Source organism: Odocoileus virginianus, chromosome 5, assembly GCF_023699985.2.
Source record: "Odocoileus virginianus isolate 20LAN1187 ecotype Illinois chromosome 5, Ovbor_1.2, whole genome shotgun sequence".
NCBI lineage: Eukaryota > Metazoa > Chordata > Mammalia > Artiodactyla > Cervidae > Odocoileus > Odocoileus virginianus.
The window spans coordinates 48,493,560-48,515,953 of NC_069678.1; the positions used below are offsets into that span (position 1 = coordinate 48,493,560).

Here is a 22,394-nt window from a genome sequence, read left to right on the forward strand (position 1 = left end):
GACACCACTTTGCCAACAAAGGTCCATATAGTCAAAGCTATGGTTTTTTCTCAGTGGTCATGTGTGGACGTGAGAGTTGGACCATAAAGAAGGCTGAGCGCTGAAGAATTGATGCTTTTGAATTGTGATGCTGGAGAAAACTCTTGAGAGTCCTTTGGCCTACAGGGAGATCAAGCTAGTCAATCCTAAAAAAAAATTAACCCTGAATATTCATTGGAAGGACTGAAGCTGAAGCTCCAATACTTTGGCCACCTGATGCAAAGAACTGACTACTGGAAAAGACCCTGATTCTGGGAAACATTGAAAGCAAAAGGAGAAGGGGGTGGCAGAGGATGGGATGGTTAGAAAGCATCACCGACTGAAAAGATCACAAATCTGAGCAAACTCTAGGAGATAGTGGAGGACAGAGGAGCCTGGCGTGCAAACTCTAGGAGATAGTGGAGGACAGAGGAGCCTGGCGTGCTGCAGTCCACGGGGTTGCAAAGAGTCAGACATGACTTACTGGCTGAACAACAGCAACAACAAACATTTGTAAAGTGCTAAGAGTGTTGTCTGGCATATATCAGGAGTTATATATGAAGAGTTTTAATTAATTTTTATATTACAAAACAAAATTTCTAGGCAAAAGCTTTACATTTAAAATGATCACAACAATTACAGTTTCTAGTTATATTTCATGGAGAAGGAAATGGCAACCCACTCCAGTATTCTTGCTTAGAAAATCACATAGACAGGGGAGCCTGGCTGGCTAAAGCCCATAGGGTCACAAAGAGTCAGACACAAATGAGCGACTAACACTTTCACTTCAAAACTAACATTTAAAAACAAAATCCTGATGTGACATCATATGAATTTAATAACCACCATTATAAGGATGCTGTTTCATTCACTAATTTCATTTGTGATGAAAAGATTCTAAGAGATGAGCTTCATTTTCCTTGAACCTCTGTAAGTAGTGTACCATGCACAGCAGGATAAATAAAGTAGAAAAATATGGCCTTGGCTATGTCATCAGGGGCTCCTTGTTTGTTTGCGAGATTAGACAGTTATAAGACAAGTAGTGCAAATTTACAACTATATAGAAATTTGATGGTATACTTTCCCCATAGGAAGAGAGATAAATATGGGCTATAATAATCAGAATAGGTCATGAAGAAAATTATTAGATATAAAAAACAAATCAAGACTTCCAGAACTGTAATTCCCTAATAAAAACAAAATCAGATTTGCATCAGTGTAACATATTATAACAACATATTCTCCTAGAGAGATGATCTTTAGCCAACAGCCGCATATACATTTGATTATACTTCATGCTAAACCATGCAATTTGGACATTTTAGTTATGAAATTCAGTTTTTCTTTAATAAATTTTGGAAGGAAAATTACATTACTTAATCAACATTTGTATATGAGCACTCTGATTTTGGGCTTCCCTGATAGCTCAGTTGGAATACAACCCGCTTGCAATGCAGGAGACCGGGTTCGATTCCTGGGTCAGGAAGATCCGCTGAAGAAGGGATGGGCGACCCACGCCAGCATTGCTGGGCTTCCCTTGTGGCTCAGCTGGTAAAGAATCCGCCTACAATGTGGGAGACCTAGGTTTAATCCCTGGGTAGGGAAGATCCCCTGGAGAAAGGCTGATTTAATTATAAAAGCATACTCCCCGGTTCTTAAAGTCATGCCAGCACATTAATTTCTCCCTCCGCTCCTCAAGCTGTCTGTCTCTGAACAGGGAGGCCTAAGACCGAACTTCTCCCTCTACCCACCTCAAAGAAGGCTCTTGTTTTCCACAGATCCCAACGGCCTTTGTGAACAGGAAAAATGCAGACCTTCATCCTTCAAACTGAAACATTTCTGTTATGGCTGTGGGGGAGGGGTGATGGGGCATTGGACCAAGAAACCCCTTAGGACTCATTAGGTTCTATTACTTTGCTCAGGACATGAATATACTGGGCATCCTTCAGAAATCACTTTGATGCATGAATTTCAATTGCTTGTTTGCTTGTCTCATTATCCTGTTTAGCATATAAATAATCTCTGGATGATTGGAACTGATGTGTATTTGAGTTTTCAGCGGCTATGTAAAACAAAGCAAGAAGTCCAAGAGAAAGGTGACACCAATGCCATGGTTAAGCTTAAATCAATTCATACTCAAAGCAGATATTCAAGACAAGGGCACTGATACAGGTAAACCAGGTTATTCATTCATCTTAACAGCCAAATATAAAATGGCTTGCTAAATCAACCATGAAATCCACATCAATATAAAACCATAGAAATAAGCAGAGTAGCTTTTGCATTCCTACCATTTATCTTAGACAGACCTAAAGCGGGCAATCAGGAGAAGGTCAATAGCACACAATGGAAATTACAGCTCGACAGACAGACTACTGTCTTCTCTACCATTCAGGAGAGATTTTAGCAAGTAGTTCTGGCATCCATAATCACACATCATCCTGCTATGAGCTGAGAGAGATGTACTAAAAAGGCGAAGATCTCCTCTAAATGCATGCATTTTAAACTGCCTAGTTTTTTGGTTTGTTTGTTTTTGACTGAAAACTGCAATTCTTTACATTGTTCAGTTGCTAAGTCGTGTCCAGATCTTTGCAACACCATGGACTGTAGCTCGCTAGGCTCCTCTGTCCATGGAATTCTCCAGGCGAGAATACCGCAGTGGGTAGCTATTCAATTCTCCAGAGGATCTTCCCAACCCAGGGATCGAATCTGGGTGTCCCACTTGACAGGTTGATTCTTTACCATCTGAGCCTCCAAGAAAGACCCAAGGTCCACTGTGGTCTGCAGCAAATTCGTGGGATCAGGCAGAACTGACTTACTTTCTACACTGGAAATTAGCCATGCTTTTCCCTTCACTGACCTGCTCCCCTTCTAATTTAACTTCATACTTCTCAAATTAGCAGAACTAAAGTATCCACCAGACTACGGACCACAGAAATGAAAATTTACTCCCCATGTTGTATTTTTTTCAATATCAGAATTCTAGCACCCAACCAAGAGTTATTAGAGGCATGACAGAAAGAGAAAGAAAACTTCTTATTCTGCTTGAATGTTATGATGATGCTATATTTCATTAATAAGAATGGCATGAAAAGATTCTTAGACTATTCCAATAATAGTAAATGCACAAACAAAATCCAAAATAGTCAAAAAGTCTATTGCTGTCATTGCACTAATAAAGCTCACCTTCAGTATAAGATAAAGAATTTAAAGCAAAACATTTTTAAAGGGAGAGGGAAGATCGCTTTATATTTATAAAAGGAATAATTTAAACAAAGATATAACAGACATGAATTAACCCATGATGACATTACATTGAAATCTAAATCTTTGAAATCCAGCGAAAACCATTAGAAATACAAACTAACAAAACACAAATATAATGAAATCTAAGTTCTCATACATATTATTTGACAGAGCAATTAGAAAGAGACATAAGAAAATAAGATTCTATAATAATTTGATTTAATAGCTGTATATTGAACTCTGTAACTTAAAAAATAGTATAAATCCTTTCCAAATGCTCATGGATATTTATAAAATCTGATAATAAGAGCTTAACTAACTTGAAAACAGTAAGATTTATAAGTTGATATAAGACATTTTTAAACTATTAAACAATCCTCTGTGAAGACTAACTTAAAAAGAAAAATTTCAAATTTCATACAAAATATTCATAAAGTACACATATATAAATGTATATCCATATTTGTATATATATAATAAATATATTAATAAAGAATCTTAATAAGCAAATTCTCAAAACAAAAATTTACTACTAAAGTTATACTCTCAAAAATTGATTAAATTATACTAAAATGTACCAATATTGGATCAAGAAAAGTATGAACCTCAAACCAATAGACAGAAAAAAACTAAAACTTTAAGAAAATAATACTGAAATGATTCCATATCATCACAAAACAGCTGATATCCAAGTTATTTCAATTATTCCAGAACACAGAAAAAAATTTTCCTACTCTTGGTCAAAACTAACATAATTCTAGTATTAAAAGCAAAAGAATAAAACAAGTGAAAATTATGGACAAATAAAACTTTTATAAACATAAAAACATGCATGAAAGACCTCTCCAAAAATATATGCAAATACCAACATGTACATGAAAAAAGTGTTCAACATCATTAGTCTTTGTGTGTTAGTCTCTCTGACGTGCCCAACTCTTTGTGACCCCATGGACTCTCGCCCACCAGACTCCTCTGTCCATGGAATTCTCCAGCAAGAATGCTGAGGTGGGTAGCTATTCCCTTCTCCAGGGGATCTTCCCAACCCAGGGACTGAACCCAGGCCTCCCGCATTGTGCTACCCAGGAAGCCCTTCATTAGCCTTTAAGGAAATGCAAATCAAAACTAGAAATGACTTACCACATCAACTAGACATAATATACAATACAAAATGTTTTAATAAAATAAGTGTTGGCAAAAATGTGGAGGTACTAGAACCCTCATACATTGTTGACAGGAAAGTAAAATGGTCCACCATGTGGAAAAGAGTTTAGTGGTTCCTCAAAAACTTAAACATAGAATTACCATATGACCTAGCAATTCCACTCCTAAGTATAAACTCTAATGAACCGAAAATAAACGTTTAAACAAAAATTTGTACACAAATGTTCATAGCAGCTCTATTCTCAACAACCATAAGATGGAAATAATCCAAATGTCCATAAGCTAATGAATTGATAAACAAAATGTGGTCCATTTATCTGAATGAATATTATTCAAAAATGGAATTTTTGAATTCCATTCAAGAAATGGAATAATGTATTGATACATACCATTACATGGAAGAACTGTAAAAAAGTTATGGTAAGTGAAAGAAGCCAGATACTCAAGGTATAAGCTTCCATTTACATAAAGTATCAAGAATAGGCAAATTCATAAAGACAGAAGAAAAAGTAGTGGTTGCCAGGGATCACAAAAAGTGGGGAATGGGAAAATGATTGCTTAATGGGTATTGGGGTGTTTTTTAGAGGAAAATTAAAATTCTCTGGACAAGACAGGGATAATGGTTGCAGAATACTGTGAATGTACTAAATGTCACTGAACTGCATCTTTTAAAGTCAAAATAGTGAATTTTATACTATATGAATACTGTCAAGAGTAAAAATAAAAAATAAATGTATCAAGATCGGTGCTTTCTTATATAATGATATGAAAAATAAAATAAAATAATAAAATAAAAAGATTTTATTATTATGATAGGAAAATATTTTAAAATCTTAGGATAAAAATGATGTGAAGCACTGTTATGAAGAAACTACAAAATTATTATTCAAAACATGATTATGATCGTGAAAGGAAATACTCATACTGTAATTGATAAACTGAACACAAGTGTAAATAAAATGTGAAGAAAAGTTAAAGTTAGGTCAATAAGATGAAATAAAGGGTATAGAAAGATTCAAACACATTTAAGAATTTCATATATAATAAAGGTAAAAATTTAAAACAGTTGCAGAAAGATGATTTAATAAATGATTTGGGATAACAAGCTAACCATTCAAAATGAAAAAAATGTCATGCTATTAACTTGTAAATTAAATCAACATAAATTTTAAATGTATTTAAAAAAAGACAAAAAAATGAAAAAGCAAAAGTGATAGGAGAAATGAATACCAATACCATCTTAGCCAGAGAAAGTATTTCTTAACATGAAACAGAAAGCAGTAACTACAAAAAAATTATTGACTCATTCACTACTTATAATGAAAATACTAAATTAAAAAGCTAACGATGAACATGGAAAAACAACTACTTTTGTAACAACTGATTTTATAATTATTTTTACATATTAGCATTATCTAATCTTTGTCATCCAAAGACTTCCTGAAAATCATTTACAGATAACCATACCTTCACAAAAGAAAGGAGATAATGCCCAACAACATAAGAAAAAAGCTCACTCTGTTAATCAAGGCACTTAACTAGGATGTAGTCTGTTTCTGATGAGTAAAAGGATGCACCCAGTATACTGACAGTGTTTATCTCTGGGTAATGAGATTTAAACGATGTTTTTAAATTTTAATTTGTACTTTACTTTCTTACAATAAAATTTTATGGTTGAGGAAAACCTTGCCTTTTTCAGAGTAGCTTGAAGGAATATAACACATGAAAGTCAATATTCCTCAATAAGGAGAAGATGCCCATGGAAATAAAGGGAGGTCTTTTCTTTCCAGTGGAGTTTCTACGACAGGAGAGCATCTCTCCACCCTCACACCCAATAAGCCAGTTTTCTGTTGCCTTCACTGCCTCTTCCCTGCTAGTCTCCCCATCCCATATTCTGTCTCTCTGTCATTCATATGGTTTTATTTTCCTTGTTTTCTGGTCCTCCATCACGAACATAAATGTAGGAAGCAAAATAAGGAAAGATGCAACCATAGTAATAACAAAAACAGTTACTGCTGCTGCTACTTGAAGTGAAAGTCACTCAATCATGTCTGACTCTTTGTGACCCCATGGACTCTACAGTCCATGGAATTCTCCAGGCCAGAATATTCGAGTGGGTAACCTTTCCCTTCTCCAGAGGATCTTCCCAACCCAGGGATCAAACCCAGGTCTCCTGCATTGCAGGAGGATTATTTACCAGCTGCTGCTATTTAATACTAATGCACCTTTGGTCCCAGAGGTTCCTCCACTATTGCTAAAGAAATTAACCCTCTGCTGTGCTCCAAGGCAGGGCCAGAAAAATATATATAGTTATATTTATGTCATATTAAACAAAGAAAGAGAAGGAAAAGTAGGATGTACATAAGAGAGATTGGAGGAGCAAGTACAAAGCTCACAGATAAACTGAAGGAGCAAGAAAGCATGATTTCTAGAATTTGGCTCAGGAATATTTCCCCAGGTCATGTCTTTATCTCCATGCTTTACTTTTCACCTAGAGAGATATCCAGCCTTTTGCTCAACAAAAAGCTGCTGAAAGAATAAATCAGTGAATAAGTTAACAAGTAGATTGACGCATAAATGATTTAATTTCCTTCATTTATATTTATTAATGTTCACAGCAACTTGCTTTTAAGTCCTTGCTAACATTTTCTTAACCTAACTTCTTGGAAAGAGTTAATTGCTTTTGTAATGCTTTCACCAACATTTATTTCTCTTCTATATCCTGAGTCACTTTCCTTCTCAAAAGATAATCTAAAAATACTAATTTGAATCATTAAATTTTTATTATCTGATTCAATTTTTCTACTAGTCATATTTTACTTGAAAAATCATCTAGCTTTTAATATTAGTTTATTACAAACTGCTGTACTTTAATCTTGTTCAAGCCTGTTCCAAATACTAAAGAGTTTATTTGTACACTTTTATATCTCTAGTAATTATATACATTATTATCTCTTTTCTCCTGGTTTTACAATACAATTTACATCACTTGACATTGGATCACAGTTTTTCCAGTAATTTTTCTTTGTAAATGATATGCTATAGATATTTACAAGTTAACAAAACAGTCTCATCCACTACATTCATAACAGAATATCTGCTATTCTTTTTTGCCATAGTTTTTTTTTTTTTCATGCAAAAGCATTTATTTGGTTATTCATTTTAAATACAGCAGAGGGATAGTTAGGGAGTCCAAACTTGACTGCACCTGCTATAGTATCTGCTATCTTATTCTAACATAAAGTATAATCAAATATCTTCTTATCTCAATTTTCTATATATGTCCTCCATTTTCCTTTTCTATAAATACTATTAATTAAGGCCATAGATATCATTACCAATTAGATCACAGACATTGTTATTCTGCATTTAGAATACTGCCTGGCACCTGGTAGTGCTCAATAAACATTTGTCAAATAAATAAACAAATAATTCCCTGTGGACCACCAATTTGGGGGTAACAGCTTCCTGCTATAGCACGCTTATTCATTTAACAACTAATTAAAAAGTGCCTTTGATCATCTTGTTGACAAATGATCTTTTGTTGGCTTTTACTGGTCTTAATATTTAACAGTAACAGCAACAATAATGATAACACCATAGTAACTGAAGCATACGGTATTTATTCTGTCAGGCACTATATTAACTTGGTGGTGGTTTAGTTTTGATAAGTTGTGTCCAACTCTTGCGACTCCATGGACTGTAGCCCAACAGGCTCTTCTGTCCATGGTATTTGCCAGGGAAGCATAGTGGAGTGGGTTGCCATTTCCTTCTCCAGAAGATCTTCCCGACCCAGGTTCTGAACTGATGGACCCACGTCACTTGCTTTGCAGGAGGATTATTTTACCGTGGAGTCACCAGAGAAGCCCAATTATTTTAACTCACGTCTATTAACTTACTTAGTCCTCAAAAACAACTCAATGAAGTGATACTGTTACTCTAACTATTTTACATATGAAGAAACTGAGGCCCAGAGTGGTTAAGGACACATAGAAAGTGGAAGAAATAGGACTTGAACCCAGACTCTTAACCACTAGATAATGACTCTCCAAGACCTAGTATTTTAATTCTTAGGGTGTATCTTTTACTCCAACTAAGTTATAAGCTCTTTAAGGAAAGAGCTTAATCTTTTACCTCCTAGAATCAGTCAGAGCCCCAAGAGTAGTGCCTTATATGTAACAGGCTCAATAATTTTTTGCTAATTTTAGCACTGATCAATAATGCATAAGTTAATATCTAATAAATTATACTATAATAATAAAAATTTGAATTCATATAAGATGGGAAAGATTAGCATGAAAGATCTTTATTTCTGGTAAGGCAGTGAAATGAGGCACAATAATCTGAACCATTGGGTGAAATTGTCCAGGAACATTATCTGAGCTATGAGCTCCCTCTGTTCCTGTCTAATGTAACCAAACCTTCTCAACAGAGGAAACATGGAAAACATCCGAACTACACACAGATGATTATTTCTAATTGAGATTGTGTGTGGTAATGACAGCAAAAGATTTTTGAGGATTTGGGGATTGTGTTGAGCATACTATGTGCTAATCACCATGTTATGCGATTGTAAGCAAGGCAGATCATACCTACTGACAGTACTTGTCAGTAACTACTATTATCATAATCAGTTCACAGAGGTACAAAATAGACTTAGAGTAACTACAGGTCACAGCTAAGAGGTGGTGGGGTTGGGACCTGGCCTATGCTTAAGTAACTAGAGTATTCTAAAAGGAAGGTTTGACTGGGGATTATGCACCAAAATCTAAAATCATGGGACAATAGACTGGTTCCCAATTGGGAAAGGAGTATGTCAAGGCTGTATATTGTCACCTTGATCATTTAACTTATACACAGAGCATATCATGTGAAATGCCAGGCTGGACAAAGCACAAGCTGGAATCAAGGTTGCCGAGAAAAATATCAATAATCTCAGATATGCAGATGGCACCACCGTTATGGCAGAAAGTGAAGAAGAACTAAAGAGCCACTTGATGAAAGTGAAAGAGGATAGTGAAAAAGTTGGCTTAAAACTCAACATTCAGAAAACTAAGATCATGGCATCTGGTCCCATCACTTCATGGCAAATAGATGGGGAAATAATGGAAACAATGAGAGACTTTATGACTTTATTTTTTTGGGCTCCAAAATCACTGCAGATGGTGACTGCAGCCATGAAATTAAAAGATGCTTGTTCCTTAGACGAAAAGCTATGACCAATCTAGATAGCATATTAAAAAACAGAGACAATTACTTTGCCAACAAAGGTCCGTGTGGTCAAAGCTATGGTATTTCCAATAGTCATGTATGGATGTGAGAAAGAAAAGAAAGCTATAAAGAAAGAAGCTACTATAAAGAAAGTTGAGTGCTGAAGAATTGATGCTTTTGAACTGTAGTGTTGGAGAAGACTCTTGAGAGTCCCTTGGACTGCAAGGAGATCCAACCAGTCCATCCTAAAGGAAATCAGTCCTGAATAGTCATTGGAAGGACTGATGCTGAAGCTGAAATTCCAATACTTTGGCCACCTGATGGGAAGAACTGACGCATTGGAAAAGACCCTGATGTTGGGAAAGATTGAGGGCAGGAGAAGGGGATGACAGAAGATGAGATGGTTGGATGGCATCACCGACTTGATGGACATGAGTTTGTGCAAGCTCTGGGAGATGGTGATGGACAGGGAAGCCTGGCCTGCTGCAGTCCATGGGGTCACAAAGAGTCAGACACAACTGAGCAACTGAACTGAACTGACTGACCAAAATCTAAAATGATTCCTTTTACATAATCCAATTGTCTCTGTCTCCTCTGCCATCACACCTAGCCACACTTCACTTTGGCATTTCACTGTCTGAATTTAATTTGGGGGTTCAATAGCTTAGCAGGAGTGAGAAAAACCACCACCTCCCCACCTCTGGATAAAACCACAATTGTACCAACTCCTCTGTGGCATCACCATCCTGACACCCAGCACTGACAAATTTACCCAAACTTTGAAAGGTAATATCTGCAAATATCAAAAGGCAAATTTCTCCTATTGAATGAAATTCTCTCTGAACACAGTTAAATGACATTGATAGACCTGGTAAAATCTGGTGCAGCTACGAATGCCTTCCAAAGCAAATATAAATGAAATGCCTTTTATACACCTCCTGTAAGGATAAGACTAAGCAAATAAAATTGAAACTGGCAACCCAAAGAGATTCGGGGCACATCAACGTCTTGAATTGTGCTTCAAATGTTTTGGGGCTTAACTTAAAACTCCAAAGCACATTAAGGCAGAAGACTTTCAGATACATGATGGTATAAATTTAATCCACATGTGTCTGATTCATTTACACTTGAAGCATTCAAGTAATGTTTTGTAAGTGCTGTCTCAATGTCTATGACATCTCTGGGCATTTTTATGTCTTTCTCCTTAAAAAACAGGAAATCATGCTTTGGCAAGAGTAAATAAACTTAAAATACCAAAGTATTACAGACCACCAAGCACAACTAAATCAACAGAGTTTTGTGTAAATTCTCAATCCAGCAGTGTCTTTTTTCTAATTAGATTGACTTTTGCTGGTCCAATTTTACACCATTCATTTCCATGAAGGGAGATGTTATACTCAAATATGAGTTCAATTCCAAAGACCTAGAGACAGCTCAATAGATTTACCAAATCACACTGTAAAGCTATGTGTAATATACTTTATATTGAGATAATGTGTGAATAAATGGACTTCTAGAAGAGGGTCCTAAGTCAGATTCTGTGGGAAACAGACTTTGAGACAGTGATCTACACGCAGAAAATTTTCTGAAGGGTGTGAGGAAATGAGGAAAGCAGGATTTGGCAGAAGGAGGCGCAGAGCTGGAATGCAGTTACAAGCTCTGAAGTGCACAGGACCCTTCAGAAATGTCCCACAGGAGGCAAGGGTGTGGTTTAGGTCCCCACACCCACCCATCACTGTCCACAGAATGACCAAAGAGAAGGGGCACAACCACAGACAAGGCAGCGCCCTTCGGCTGAGGGTAATTTCCCTGAGGGGAAAACTCACCCCATAGGGGATCCAAGTGGAATACCAGTGTCTACTAAACAAGGCTGTTGGGAATTTCTGAGAATTAATCCTCTGTGAATATAAGACCTACTCAGTCTTTTAGTCTGATTAGCAATACAAATTGAGCCATATATTCACTCAATCAGCTAGCAAAGGCTTGAGGTAAGCAAACTCATTTTATAGGGAAATTTCAACATTTACTATGGAGCTTTAATTTATGACAATGTACGACCAGTGTCTGTAGGTCTTACTCAAAGTAATTTTCTCCTCCTGTGTCCTGAAATAATCCCTTCAAAGATAAAACACCAATAAAAAACACATCTTGAAGGAAAAAATTCTGCACATAGAGAAGAAGGCAGTGCTAAAGATAATAATGGGGCAAAAGTAACTTTGAAGAAATTGTATCACCTAGCTTTTTCCCTTTGCCTTCGATAATTCACATTTGATACCTGATTCCTTTTCATTCATTCATTCAATAAACATTGGTTATGACCTACTTCTTGTAGAAACTAAAACATAAGCCAGAAAATAGCTCTTAAACGCCAAGAACCATCGAGACTAAACAGAGGAAACTGACACGTAAACAACATAACAAAATAATATCAATCCCAGTTTATCTACGAACTTATTTCAGATTGCTGATGAAATTCCTAAATTCTAGCACCAGACTCAAATTGTAGAATGTTCAGGATTCTCCAGGATGCAATTCTAATACTCCTGGGAAACCTCTGAACACACTTTCACCTCTCAGATCTCTCCAATCCAAATCCCAATCCACAGTTTTGAAGTATACCCAAGGCCAACCAATCAAGTCCTGACCCCATCAGCAGACTGAGTCCAAAGTGGAAATGAGAACCACTACCCACTGAGCCCTCATTTACATTAGATTCATTTAGAAAATACTTATTGGGCCCAACTCTGTGCCAGCCATTGGTCTTAGAATTAAGGACACAGCAATAAACAAGGTTCCTTCCTTCAAGGAGCTTACATGCTAGAGTCAGAAGCCAACAACCACCAAGTAAGCAGATAAGTGTAGCCCATATTATCTGATACTGCTAAATGCTATGAGAGAAAATAAAGTAGAGGCATGGAATAGAGAAGAGAAGGGTTACTTTCTAAGATAGCCTGGTTAGACAATACGGTATTTAAGAGAGGAGTCAGGGAAGAGCCACATGGAAGTCAGGAGGAGAGTACTCCAGGCAAGAGAACACCAGGCTTCAGGCTCGGGATGTGTTCCGTCCAATGGAACTGCTCCTCTGCCAGCTCCTGTCACTGACTTCACACCACACATTTCATGTCCACCCAAACACAAGAGCAGCCTGCATACCCATCATAGAAACTACATTTAACTATCTCTAAAATGTGCCTTATCTTCTGGATATGAATTTTGAGTTGTATGTGTCTGGGTTGTTTAAGAATTTCATAAAAGCGGGGTTTCCCTGGTGGTCCAGCGGTCAAGAACCTGCCTGCCAGTGCAGGGTATGTGGGTTAGATCCCCAGTCCTGGGAGAGTCCACACGCTGAGAGGCAACCAAGCCTGTGAGCCACAAGTACTGAGCCTGCGTCTGGGGCCCACGCTCTGCAACAAGAGAAGCCACCACAATGAGAAGCCCACACACCGCAACCAGAGTAGCTCCCGCTCACCACCACCAGAGAAAGCTTGCATGTAGCAACAAAGATCCAGTGCAGTCAAAAATAACAATAATTTTTAAAAGAATTTCATAAAAGCAGAACTCAAGTATTATCAGTCCTTTCTCCAAACATCATCATTGCAGCTTCCACATTCTAAACCAGGGAGCACTCCCACAGGGAAACCAGCTAAAACAATTATCAACAATATCATCTCTAAATTAGTAGCAATGCAAGAATAGCCAAAAAGATCTGACATAAAGCTATAAAACAATCCAGTTTGTTTTTAATTTTAAAATGAAGCTCACTCAAAGTCCTTTATTTGGACAGTGAGATCCAATGATGGATTGGCTAATTAATTTTTTTAGTTTGGGAAATAACTCAAGCAGGTACACATTATGTATGCATATATTTATACATTTCCACATTTTCATTTGAAATATGTAAACGTACATCCATTCACCGTCTTTTTGCTGTGGAGCCAGGTGGTCAGGACACACACACAGATTGTTATTACACAGACTTTACACATGATAATGAGGGCCAGCCTCTCAAAGAAACCAATCTTTACTAACAGTCAAAATGTTCTATTCTGTTGTGTTGTTCCACCATTTGCCACTAGCCCTGTAAGATCTGGTCTTTATGACGCCAATACCTTTAGCAATTCAGTAGAATTCAATTAACCATTCAGTTATTTGATTTATATCTGGCAAACATCTTAGTGACCAAATGTTTAACTACATGACTAGAAATACTAGCAGAAGAGTAAAAACCTTAGAAAAATTAAAATCAAACTCTATGTATGAAACAAAACACATTTCTTGGGTAAATTCACCTATATAAGTTATCATTTTGCTCTTCATATACTTTCCAGTTCAAATTGATCCTTCCAGTAAAAGACTGCTAAAGTTGAACTGTGTCATAACTCGACAGTTGCTCACTTACGGAACAGATTAAAAATTACCATTTGGTTTCAATATCTGCTTAATTAACTTACCTACAGAACTCAGAACCCACATTCTGGTAAATCATTTCCCATCTCTTGACATTCATACTACTTAAGTTACAGTCAACCAGTCAACAAGTATTTATTGCTCTGCCAAACTAGTGAAATAAGTATAGGAATAATAATAAGTTCTTTTTAGGATTACATAGTCTAGAAATGGAATGTTAAAAAGACTCACTACCTGAAGAAAGACAAAAGCAAAGAATATTAAGGAAATGTTACTTAGAAGTGCTGGTAAGTGTCTTCATTTTCCACATCACTCTAGAAACATCAGAAAAATATCTTCAAGGTTTATTTATTAGGAAAAAGTGGTTCACCTAAGATGCATGCAAGACAATTTTATAATGGCCATTTGACTCTCAAAGATTTTTGTATTAACTTGTTGCTAAATAGAATTGTAAGTTAGTCAGTACCTATTGCATTTCCCTGTGTTTTTCAGTTGGGATTGTAATTAAATGAATTTATGTGAATTAACAATGTTTAAAACTATAAAATTCAGATATTGAACATTTTTACAGACATTAACAAGTTATACTTTAAGCTAACATTATGATTATGTTTCTAAGTATCAATTCCTGAAAATAAACATATACAGACACACACAAACACATATATTCCTCCTTTTGTGGGGAAAAAAATAGGGAATTTTTAGGGCAGTGAAACTATTCTGTATGATACTGTGATGGTGGATACATATCAACATACATTTGTTAAAACCCACATGCTATACAGCACAAGGAGAACCCTAATATAAACTGCAGACTTTATAATGTACTCATATTGGCTCAACAATTGTAACAAATGAACTACATCAATGCAAGATGTTTATAATAAGGATTACTGGGTGTGAATGGATGGAGACATGAGGAGGTATGTGAATTCTATGCTTTCTACTCATTTTTCTGTAAACCTACAACTACTCAAGAAAAATAAAATCTATTAAAAGAGCTTTCTAACAAACATCATGATCATCTTACCTTTGTATTAAACTCAATCATCAAAATTAATAAAGTATCCCCTTTTTCATCAGCCACAAGTTTTAAAAGTTTTAGACATTATGCCAAAACTATTGATAAGTTTTGATGCAGTAAATCCTGCCAATCCCAGACATCAGCACCTGCATTACTCACTTCCTCCTTTCAGTTTATGCAGGCACCTGTACCCTTATTCCAGTTTGAGGCTTGAAAAATGACAGTGAACACAGGTCAAAGACTGTCTGCAGATGTTCGTTCAAACGACAAACTCAACATTTCATTCTTATCAGGATGAAAGAAGGCACAGTGTAGAGTAGGGCATTGACCTGGAAGATGTCACAATTATAGTGCATCTGTGGGAATTTAGAAGTTCAGTTTCAGAGATATGTTTTAAACATTTAGAAGCTTCTAAAATGTAGGGTGCAGAATGATGGCTCAGTCATTAACACCTATGCAGTTCCTCCTGGGCATTCAGAAGATAAAGGAAAAAATGGTTCTATAGGGAAATCAGTGTTGGGTGTTATTTTGGCATTCCCAAGCCTGGGGTTTTCATTCAAGTTCCACTTAGAACTGTCTGAGGGCCTTAACAAAACAAGTAAGGCACTTGTTATAAGTCACAGGTTATAAATCCTTTAGCCAGAACTTGCCATGAGGACCCAAGGCTTCACAAGAGAAAGAAACTAGGAATGCAAAGAATGCTTGAAACAACTTAAAACATCAATTCAGCATGGGCTATCTGTGGTAGACCTATTACCCATCTGATGCAGAAACAATTTTCCACACTAAAAAGCACTTTAGAAGTATTGATGCATTGGGGTCATAAGTGTAGCAATAATTCACAGTTAAATAGAACACAGACCTCAGAAAATATTTCATAAAAATAAAATTATATTTCCACTAGGATATATGTTTAAGATATTAACTAAATTGTAATATCTATTTTAGCAGTAAAGAAAACCAAAACTTCAGGAAAAGAAATTAGAGAAAAACATAAATTCAAAATATTCCTGGTGAGGATGAAACTTTGTTACCTTCTATTGCCTGACAGTAACTAACCTAAAACTCCTATTTCTCAAAGTCAAAAGCCAAAACTAAGTAGAATTTTAAGGGTGACTTGAAAAAAAGAAAGCAAAAACCAAAACACCAGTGATTAGCCCAGGGTTACCTGTGTCTCATTAAGTTCACTACTTCATGGTTTTCAGGAAGCTTCATTTTTACATTCTCTTCAAATATTTTCAGCTACCTCTTTTCTCCCTTTCTTAGCATTCCCTTTCCAACCCTCAAATCAGTCATTTTTACTCAGACTCACTTTTATTTTAAAAAGCTACTCTATTTCAAGTTTAAAAGAAAAGGAGAATTATTCTAAGGGAATTCCCCTTGTCAAGTAGCATAAATTAAACTCTCCAAGAATGAACACTGAAGGGATTCCAAGTGTTGACAGAACTTTTCTCAGCTATTCACATTCAAACAACTAAACTATGAGTTCAGATGAAACCCCAAGTTGGGTTCACCTAAGGCCTCCTAAATTAACAATAAGCAAGCTTCGACATGTTGATTTGCCATTGACAGATGTAGCCTATCCTCCGCTAGATTGGGCACCTCAGACCAATTCCAGAATACTGTGTAAAAAATAGTTAAATGATACAATTCCAGTAGCTAAATTCAAATTGTAAGGAGATAAGAGGTATAGAAATAAAGAAATATTTTAAAAGCAAGTCAATCCTTTTAAAATTGACTACCATAGGATCTACCTGCAGCAGCAACTCTCAAGACTTCTGTTCACCAGGACCATCAGGATTGTTTATTAAAGCTCTACTGACCACAATTCTTAGACAATGAACCCACAGGGGCCTAGAAAAACTGCATTAAAACAAGCAAGAACAAGCATTTGCATATCACTATGCAAGGTACAACCGACCATGACCTTTGTGTTAAGGCTACCTTTGTCTTAACAATTTTGCCTTACCTCTACCTGAGTATCAGCTGTATTACTAGCTTTGAATACCAATCTGCTTCCCCCTTGGTAAACAGAAAAAGGAATGGAAATAATCTTTACTGCCATCAGTAGCTACATACACAAGGATGTTTTCTCTTTCATTGTGTGTTATCACCTTTTCCATCAGAAACTGTTGCACAGAGTTATGGCCATACTTATCAATCACAAGTATTTTTTGTCTTCTATTTAGAAAGTCATATAAATGATTTACGTTTGTTGCTAATTCTTTAACCTTAGCCTTCATTTCTAAATAAAAATACCAAGATGTTAAATATAGCTGCTGGAAAAAGAGGCAATGAAATGATGAGAAGATTCCTTGGCTCCCTCCCTGCATTACTATCATCCTCAGTTAATGAACTAGAGATTTCTTTGCCTGATCTACCCATTGAGGTCACCTGCACTATCCAACTATCTCAACTCATCACTTCCCTTTGCAAACTGAGACCTGGTCATTGTATGTTGGAAGAAGCCAATCTATAAATCACAAGCCCATGTGATTTTCTATCAAGACTTACTGGAGTCCATTCCAGTATTGTTTTATAGTCATTTTTTCACATTTTAGAAACTAATCATATTCAGTATATTAAAACTGTCATTTCTGCAAAAATTACTTTATACCACACTGCAACAGGTAACACTATGGTTAGAATTGTTTAGTGAGATATTTCTTTTATTTCCAGGCTTGTGGGAAAATAACCATGTGTCATAGTTAGCTTAATTCTAAGCCAGAGATGAGAACTAAAATAAGTTCTGAATAGGAGTAAATTCCAGCACTCAAAAGATGAAACAGCATTGCCCATCAAGACTAATATCTTTGAAAAAGACAACAAACCATATGTTGAATATGGGTTAACTGAAAAAAGCAAAAAATTGTCAAAACCATAGATCCTTACCAGAAATGGACTCCAACAAATGCAGGAAACACACATTATACCCAGAAGCTGGATGACCATTTCAAAGTGATGAGACCTGCCTTGTCTGTGCTGCTGACTTCTAAATTTAACTTTCAAAAGTGAAATTCCCGTGATGGCATTGCAAACAAATGAAACACCGAGGGCTAGGAGCCCCAGAAAAGCAAAAAGTAAAAGATAAAACCTATCTTCCCAGTCTTTGATTTGATCTGTTTTGTAGAAACACCAGGTCCTTGAAGCTTGAATTTTATAGTCACGATGCCCAAGGATGGGCAGCAAAGCTACAAAAATAGCAAAAAAGCACACCCCACTCAACATCATTTTAACATGTTTGGTTGTAATTTTTGTAGAGTGAAATATTGGTTTGGTGACTCCAATACATCGCTCAATGGCCATCAAACTGCCTAGAAAAAGTGGGCACAGACCAGAGAACACCATGCAGATACCAAAAATACTGCAAAGGATATTTGACTTGTCAAAGTAGATCCAGTCTTTATCAGAAGCATACACAAAGACGGCTATAGTTCCATTGATGAGGTGCCCAAAGAAATCTGTGATTACTAGAGCACTAGCCAAAAGCAAAAACGATGACTTGTACTTCTGTCTAAATCTCTGGTATGCCTTCATGAGAATAGCAATGGCAAGGCTGTTCGATAAGATTCCCACTGTCATGAAGATTATTGAAAAAGATATTGAAAGGTCTTCTTCCAGTTGGCAAGTTGTATTTGAAAGGAGCTCAGATGCAGGAGACACTGACTGTATAGAACTGTTTGTGGACATTGTTGTGGAGATAAGAGCCGGCCACTCAAGTCATCTCCCTCTCAAGAGTTTAGGCTTGCAGTCCAGAGATCTGTAGCATAAAGACAGAGAAATCATGAGCCCTGGAAAACTGCTCATTTGGCATCCCAGCACCCTATGGTGGGAATCAGATTTATCCAGCCTATCAGGAGCCAGGTTGCATCATGCTGAAAACAACACACATCTGCCTGGAGTTCCACATCTTATTTTCAAGGTAAAGAAGCTACCAGAACTGAGACCTCTTGGTTAACTTCTGTGTCTATTCTGCCAATGAGTACCTCCAAAATCTCCTCCTGACACTTCACTGACACCCTAAAACTTCAGATTTACCAAGTCACTTAACAAGACTAGATTTAAACCCAACTGAGTTTTTAAAAGTATGATAGTCTATTCTAATAACTAAGTGGCAGTCTATACTTTTTGCTTTTTCCTCTGATGAGCTTTGCCCCAAAAGTACAGATTATTCCTTTGGGAACTTATGTCTGTTTGCCAGGCAGACAAAAACCATCATCCCCAAACTTTGGAAGGGTGCCGGGTGGAGCCACAAGCGCACTGACGCTGCATGGGCTTCTCTGAATAAGTTCTGAATTCCAGCTAAAACTGATTTAGCTCAAATAACAGCAAACCACACACATCAGTGACCCATGGAAGGCTACCACCTGTGCAGAAATGCAGGTGGGTGACAGCAAAGGAGACGGGCCACCCTCACTGTGGGCACTTCTGCCTAGATGCTGCTGATCTTAAGTTACAGCTTCAGGGCAGCAATACCCAAAGCGAGTAATTCATTTGCAGCTCTTTCCCTAAGGCTTCCTTGGTAGCTCAGACGGTAAAGAGTCTGCCAGCAATGCAGATCTGGGTTTGAACCCTGGGTCAGGAAGATCCCCTGGAGAAGGACATGGCAACCCACTCCAGTATTCTTGCCTGGAAAATCACATGGACGGAGGAGCCCGTGCGGGCAACACCCCATAGGGTCGCAGAGACGGACACGACAGAGAGGCTAACACACACACAGCTCTTTCCCTAGTGAGCTGAGACCTGAGTCACAGACCCTCTCTGCCCACCCCCGCCGCCGCCCCGCCCCGAGCTCTTTCGGCCGGCGTTTCCCCAACAGCTTTCCCGGAGGCTAGGAATTCCGAAGCCAGCCTTTCCTGGGACCGGACCAAGCGGGGCCGCCCCGATCTGCCCGCAGGGCGGCCGCCTCCTCCGAGTCTTACTCACAGCTTTACTTTCGCCCGCAGCTACCCCAACGCCCCCAGGCCTCTGCTTGCAACATCCTTCCCAAACCTCTTAACTGGCTGAAACTTTCTGCGATTGCTCAAACTCCAGAGGGCCGGTCTCCCTCCCACCCCCGGGGCGCCGAAGACCTGCGCTGATCCGGATGTGGGGGTCGAAGTGTCGCGGGCAGGGAAGCGAGGGGTGAAAGGGGATATTTTCCTTCACCCGTTTCCCTCCTCTTAGACCCGTTCTCCTGGGTCCCAGTCGCGCACCTCAGAATCCGGACGGGTCGGTCTTTTCTCTGCGACTGTATCCCCAGCTGGGGGCATCTGTTCCAAACTTGTTGGCCAGCGCAGGCTCAGGTACCCTCGGGTGCGGCTGCCTGCCGCCGCCCCGGGCGTCCGAGAGTGGGGTGGCTAAACCTCAGCCGGCTTGAGCATCCGGAGACCAACGCGTGGGAATCTAGCCGCTAGAGGGGTGGTGACCTTGGCATCCCCGGCTGCGGGCAGGGCTCTAGGCGGAGCAGAAGGGCGCGCCGGCCCGTGAGCCATCCCGCGCCCCGCTCTGCTTCGCCGCCGCCGCCGATGCCGCCTGAGCGCAGCGCCGCGCCCGCGCCACGGCTCCGGCCCGGACTCGTCCTCACCGCGCGTCCTCCCGCGCGCTCGGCCAGCGCGGAACCTGCCTGGTGCGCGCGGCTCGCTGGATCCTTTAGCACCTAGCGGCGCTTGCCGCCTGGGCGGGGAGGAGGGCGCGGTTGACCTCCGCCCCTTCCTCCCCGCCCCTTTCGCCTTGAGCCGGACCCAGAGAAACTTCAGCACCGTGCTCAGATGCTACAGCCCCCCTCCTCAGCATCACTACGGCCCTCTTAGCTGCCCGACCACTTGGGGAAAAGTTTTGTTTTAAACTCATTCTCCAGCTAAAGGCGCCATCCTTACGGCTGTAAAATAGGAATCAGAAGAGCCGAGGAAAGCGTGCAGACAGCAGTCGTGACAGCGTATTGGAACTGTCAGATTGTAGTTTGCCGACTGCTCATTCCCAAAACCAGCTTAAAATGAACAAACCAGGTACAAAGAAAGAGATGATACATTTGAGATGGTGGGCTTAGGGGCCGATATCCCCAAGAAGTGAAAAACATTTGGGCCACGTGTTGTCAATGGGAAGTCGCTGCCTTAGGATTCGCCGTCACTTAGAGGACTGGACTGTTTCTAGCTTTCTAAAGAAGGTGAGAAGGGAAAGGGTGAGGCGTATTCTCGAAGGACACATGCAGATAAAGCAATAACATTTTAGTGATTTTAAAAGCCCAATGGTGAGAGAATTTCTAGTGGTGTGTTCACTCAAAGAAACTCTAATAAATTTTGCTGAAATCGTTTTATAATCAAGTAAAGAAATATCCACTATTTCATTAGGAATTGTAATTCGAGTCATTTTAATGTTGAAACCACTTTTTGCTTATATTGTTTTGATCTGTACCTATTGACTTTATGTCATCTTCATAGTTTATGGAAATGTATTACTGATCTTTGCTCTTTTTGTCAGTAAAATATTGCCACAACTTATGTGAAAAACCAATGCCACATGGAAATAAACCCTCTTTTCTCTGTTCTAAAATCAGAAGGGGCCTCTAAACTCCTGGAAATTAAAAAGAATCATAAAATGCTACAGTGAGATAAATAAATTAGCCATTAACTATAGAAAAGAATGATTGCAGTTTTTTTTTAATTGCAGTTTTTCTCTATGGTAGACACTGAGATTTTTTTTTTAATGATATGATCATAACTTGTAAAATAAACTATTACTCAGGTAGAGCCACTTGAAAATTCTGGTTAATCAAATATTCTAGTTAGTAGAGAATAGTATGTCTGAATGACCGGTGTCCAAAAACAACTATGTAACAAACCACATGGCAAATGTGAATCACACAGAGCACTAGTCTATCCTTTAGTGATTAATATCACTTGATCACATTGGATACAATTATCTATTTACTTACGCCTCTCCCACTGAACTGCATTTCTGCAAAGGTCTTATTCATCTCTCCATCCTCACCTAGGACTATCCTCCTGGTCACTTACTAACATTGTTTGAATTCATCAGTGGTACAACCAACATTTCTAGGATCACACTTCAAGATCTTAAAAAGTCCCCATCTCTCACTGGCACATCTCACTAACAACAGCTACTTAATCTGCTGAGTAAAAAAGAGAAAATTCTCATGAATGCAATTTCAAGTCATGTTTATTATGTATATTCAAAATATTATTAATTTATTTTTCAAAGTGCTAGATAAATCCTATTTTTTTAAAGTATCTACTTTGAAAAAAAGTGTCTATTTGCATGTATTCTTGGAGTTCCATTTTTAGAATCCTTTCCTTAATCAAGATACATTTCACCTGAATCTTAATAA

General features: G+C 38.2%; 1 protein-coding gene across 1 annotated transcript in view; it reads right to left on the bottom strand.

Moving 5' to 3' along the window:
• PTGFR (prostaglandin F receptor) overlaps positions 1–20,689 on the bottom strand; it is a 60,174-nt gene extending 39,485 nt beyond the window's left edge. The window contains exons 1-2 of the mRNA XM_020889674.2: positions 20,263–20,689; positions 17,960–18,827 (exon numbers count right to left, since the gene is read on the bottom strand). Of these exons, the coding sequence (XP_020745333.1) occupies positions 17,960–18,757 (798 nt within the window). The 5' untranslated portion in view covers positions 18,758–18,827; positions 20,263–20,689. The remainder of the gene's footprint in view (positions 1–17,959; positions 18,828–20,262) is intronic.
• Between the last annotated feature and the right edge of the window lie 1,705 nt (positions 20,690–22,394).